The sequence below is a fragment of the Diospyros lotus genome, chromosome 4, assembly GCF_014633365.1.
Source record: "Diospyros lotus cultivar Yz01 chromosome 4, ASM1463336v1, whole genome shotgun sequence".
NCBI lineage: Eukaryota > Viridiplantae > Streptophyta > Magnoliopsida > Ericales > Ebenaceae > Diospyros > Diospyros lotus.
The window spans coordinates 39,895,304-39,899,075 of record NC_068341.1 but is presented as its reverse complement, the minus strand read 5'-3'; the positions used below and the strand labels follow the sequence as shown (position 1 = coordinate 39,899,075).

The 3,772-nt window shown below is 31.6% G+C and overlaps 1 protein-coding gene across 1 annotated transcript; it reads right to left on the bottom strand.

Annotated features, from left to right (window-relative positions):
* Positions 1-2,286: 2,286 nt before the first annotated feature.
* LOC127799442 (NAC domain-containing protein 83-like) lies at positions 2,287-3,772 on the bottom strand. The gene is made up of 3 exons (XM_052333475.1): positions 3,447-3,772; positions 2,997-3,271; positions 2,287-2,774 (listed from the first exon to the last, which is right to left on the bottom strand). Exons 1-3 carry the CDS (start codon positions 3,637-3,639, stop codon positions 2,691-2,693), a joined length of 552 nt encoding a protein of 183 aa, XP_052189435.1. The 5' UTR covers positions 3,640-3,772; the 3' UTR covers positions 2,287-2,690.

The window sequence follows — 3,772 nt, the reverse complement described above, 5'->3', positions numbered from 1 at the left end:
TCCCTCTTAAATAAAGCCTAATACATATGAGTAGCCTCTAGGACATAGCTCCACTAGGAAAGAAAGAATCTTATGGAGTGATGCTCTGGGGCTCTCAAATTTTTACTTCGAACTCTAGTCAGGGAAAAAAGTTTAGCAGTCATAATAATTTTAAAAGTTGAAAATCGTTTATCGTCCTCACGTTTGTAGCGGGGTTAACGATCGAATTGGTCGCTGAGTTCTTTAATTTACATCTTTTGTTGATATCGTGGGGTCAAACAATGGGAAGCATTTATGTTAACAAAAAAAAAAAAGTACAAATGAGTAAAATAAAATTATATTCAAATAAAATTAAAATATTTTTTAAACTAACATGATCAAAATAAACTTAAGAAACATTCTAAGATTTTTATCAAATTATTTATTAAATTTTTTGAAATGCACTAAAGAATATATGCGTTATTTTTTTTATTTATAATATCTAAGATATGCTTATTTAGAGAGAAAAAGATATAGCATATCTAAAAAACGTCTTATAAGAAGTTACCTAACTTTTTTTTTTCAAAAATCATCAGATAAATTTAATAAATACATTGAAAAAATAAAAATTTGAAGTACTTTTTATATTTTACCCTTCCCAATTTATATGTTATTTAATAAACACTACCTTAGATAATATCATTCATAGTATTATGTTAAATGTGTTTGTAGGACTATTTATAATATTTTTGTGAGTCCATAAGAATATTTGAGATATGTGAATTTTTTAGAAATGATAATTAAATTAGAATAGGATGATCTTATATATAATGAGTGATGATAATAAGGTTAGTATTTCGTTAATTTTATTATGTAGAGCAAATAAAATATGTTGTCCGAAAACAACTCAACATGGTGAATTATGTATTATTAAATTTTAAGAATTTTTATCCTCTTTATATTTAAGATAAAATTTAAGATTCATTAGTTTTATATTTTATACTAATCCTTAATTAGCAATTAATTTTTTCTCAGGTCCGATTATTAAAACATTTACAAGGTAGTGTTTGTTAAAATAAATAAAATAAGATTGGAATACTCTCTGAATTAAGATATAGAATGATCAAGATAAAATTAGAAAATATTTCAAGATTTTTATTAAACTATTTGGTAAATTTTTTATAATGTACTGAAAGATATTCTTATCTCATGTATTATTATCCTCATGTATTATTATTTATCCTCATGAATTATTATTAATTTTTATTATTTATCCTCATGTAGATTTTTATTAATTTTTTATCTTCATGTATTATTATTTTTTATCTGTAAGGTACAAGATATTCTTATCTCGAGAGTGGAAATCTGAAAAATATTAGATAAAAATTATGTAATTTATTTTTTAAGGATCACTATATAAGTTTAACAACCACATTATAAAGGATAAAAGTTTGAAATATTTTTCATATCTTATCTTTTTCGATCTATATCTTAATTAACAAGCACTACCTTAATAAAAAAAATTTAAGTATCGAATTTTTGAATAATTGCACTAAAACCTTAAAATTTTTAATAATCATCTGTTAAGCTCATTTTTTACTATTGTTCTTCAAAAATTAACTTCCCAAAATGTTTGAAAAAGTTCTTGATAATTACCTTAGCACCCTAAACTTTCAATAATTGATACACCAAAATTATAACCATTTTAGATAATCCCACTAGTATCATTATTTTTAATTTATTCACCAATCACATTTATTTCAACTATTCTTCTCATAAATTAATGTTCTAAAATTCCGTAAAATTTTCAAGTGTTACACTCACATCCACTAAAAAGAATTTCGTTATCAAAATTAAATTTTTATTAATTATCGAGCCATCTATTTAACAAGTTTTTCTTGAAACTAACAACTAAAAATAATTTTAAGATATTACACTCGCATTTCCTAAAAATAATTTTGTCCTTACAATTCATTTTTGTTAATCTTTGAGGTACCATTTAATAAATTTTTTATAAAAAATTAACACTCCAAAATTTTTATAAAATTTTGAGTGTTACGTCATCTAACGACTTAAAGTTACACAACTATGTGGTTGAGCGAATGACGAATCGATATTAGATTATAGGGCTATTATATTTTATGTGATTATCATGAGTAAACATTTGATTGATGTGATAAAGATTATTTAAAACATAGATAATATTATTTTTTATGTAGATTATATTGTGTCAACCCTTGCAAGGGAAAAAAAAACTGTTATCAAGCAATATTTTAAGTTTTTATTTAGAGAAACACAAAAATTGAAAAAGGAAGAATGAAAGCTATATGATAAAGACCATTTTGCATTCATAGGGTGTCAATCTTATACACCTACAAAGTCTTAATTATTCTAATTTTGCAACTAGCTAGGGATCTGTATTAGTTGAGAGAGAGAGAGAGAGACTTAATTTTGATGATGATCATCTCCCAACTCTCATTGGTGACAGAACTAACAAGTGGTAGGGGTACAGAAGAAGTGGGGGAAAAGGGAAGAGAAACTACTACTGGGGCATGCAGGGACTGGTCTTAAAGGAAGAAGAAGAAGAAAGAAGAAGAAGAAGAAGAAGACTCATCAGGGACTTCACTTGAACATGACGATGATTGATGAAGCGCCTGTCAGCCTCAGCCTCACTGCTTTCTGCCACCATGTTAATATTAATTCTGCTGCTTTTCTCCAATGGCCTGTTTGTCTTAGCCCCCTTTATTCTTTCTGGGTTTCATTCTCCTCTGATATGTTCCACAAACGACCCACTCTTCTCTCTCTCCCCCAGATTTCTGCATGCACACCATCACACACACACACACACACAAATAAAGAAAATGTTTATTATATGTTGATATTTTCTTCAATTATATGTTTCTTCTAATTTCAAATATGAATCTTTATGTTTATTTTAGGCGTAAAAATTAGCAAAAAAAAATGAACTGCGGAGAGAATGAAAACATTAAACATGCAGAGCGGGGGGATCCATATAAAGGGTGAAGAAGACGCCGTACCTGAGATGATGATGAGTTGACGGTGGTTTCAGAGCCCAGAAGAAGGCGGTATTCATGCATGACCCACTGAGTTGTTGACTCGCGAGGTTGCCTCCCATGGCCATGGCGGAAAACCAGTGTTTTTCTGATCCCAAGCACCGCTTGCTGCTGCTTGCTCATAATATACTTCTCTTTGCCGACGGCTTTCCAGTGACCACAGCCCGTAGTAGTTCCCCTGCATCTGTTTGCATCCCATCTTCTTCTGCTGAAAAAGTACCTTTTCTCCCTCGGATCACCTGAGGGTAGGCACAACAACCATCAAGAACAAGAAGAGAGAGGACAGATGGACAGAGAGAATGAACTGAATTTTGTGAAAGATGGAACCAAATTAACTGAAAACTATGCGTTCGGCATTCGGTTTCAGGCCCCCAAGGAAGGAAACACAAGGATTAATGAACATTAATTAATAACCTGAGAGGTCCCAGGGATCGGTGTTGAAAACATCGTCGGCCTCGGGGATGACGGAAGCCGGCAGCGGAAGAGAATGGAACTTCGGCTTCAGGTAGCGAACCACGAGCTCTTCGTCGGTGGGACGGAAACGGAAGCCAACCGGCAGTTTGACTTCGCCATTTCCGGCGACGACGATCCGCTTCTCCGTAAACATCGATCGATCCAGATAGTAAGCTCGCTCGATTGAGTCTAGGGTTCGAAGAGGAAGGTGAGAGGGTGGAAGAGGGAAGGGTACTTATAGTGAGGGGAAGAGAGAGAGAGAGAGAGAGAGAGAAGGACTGAAGATG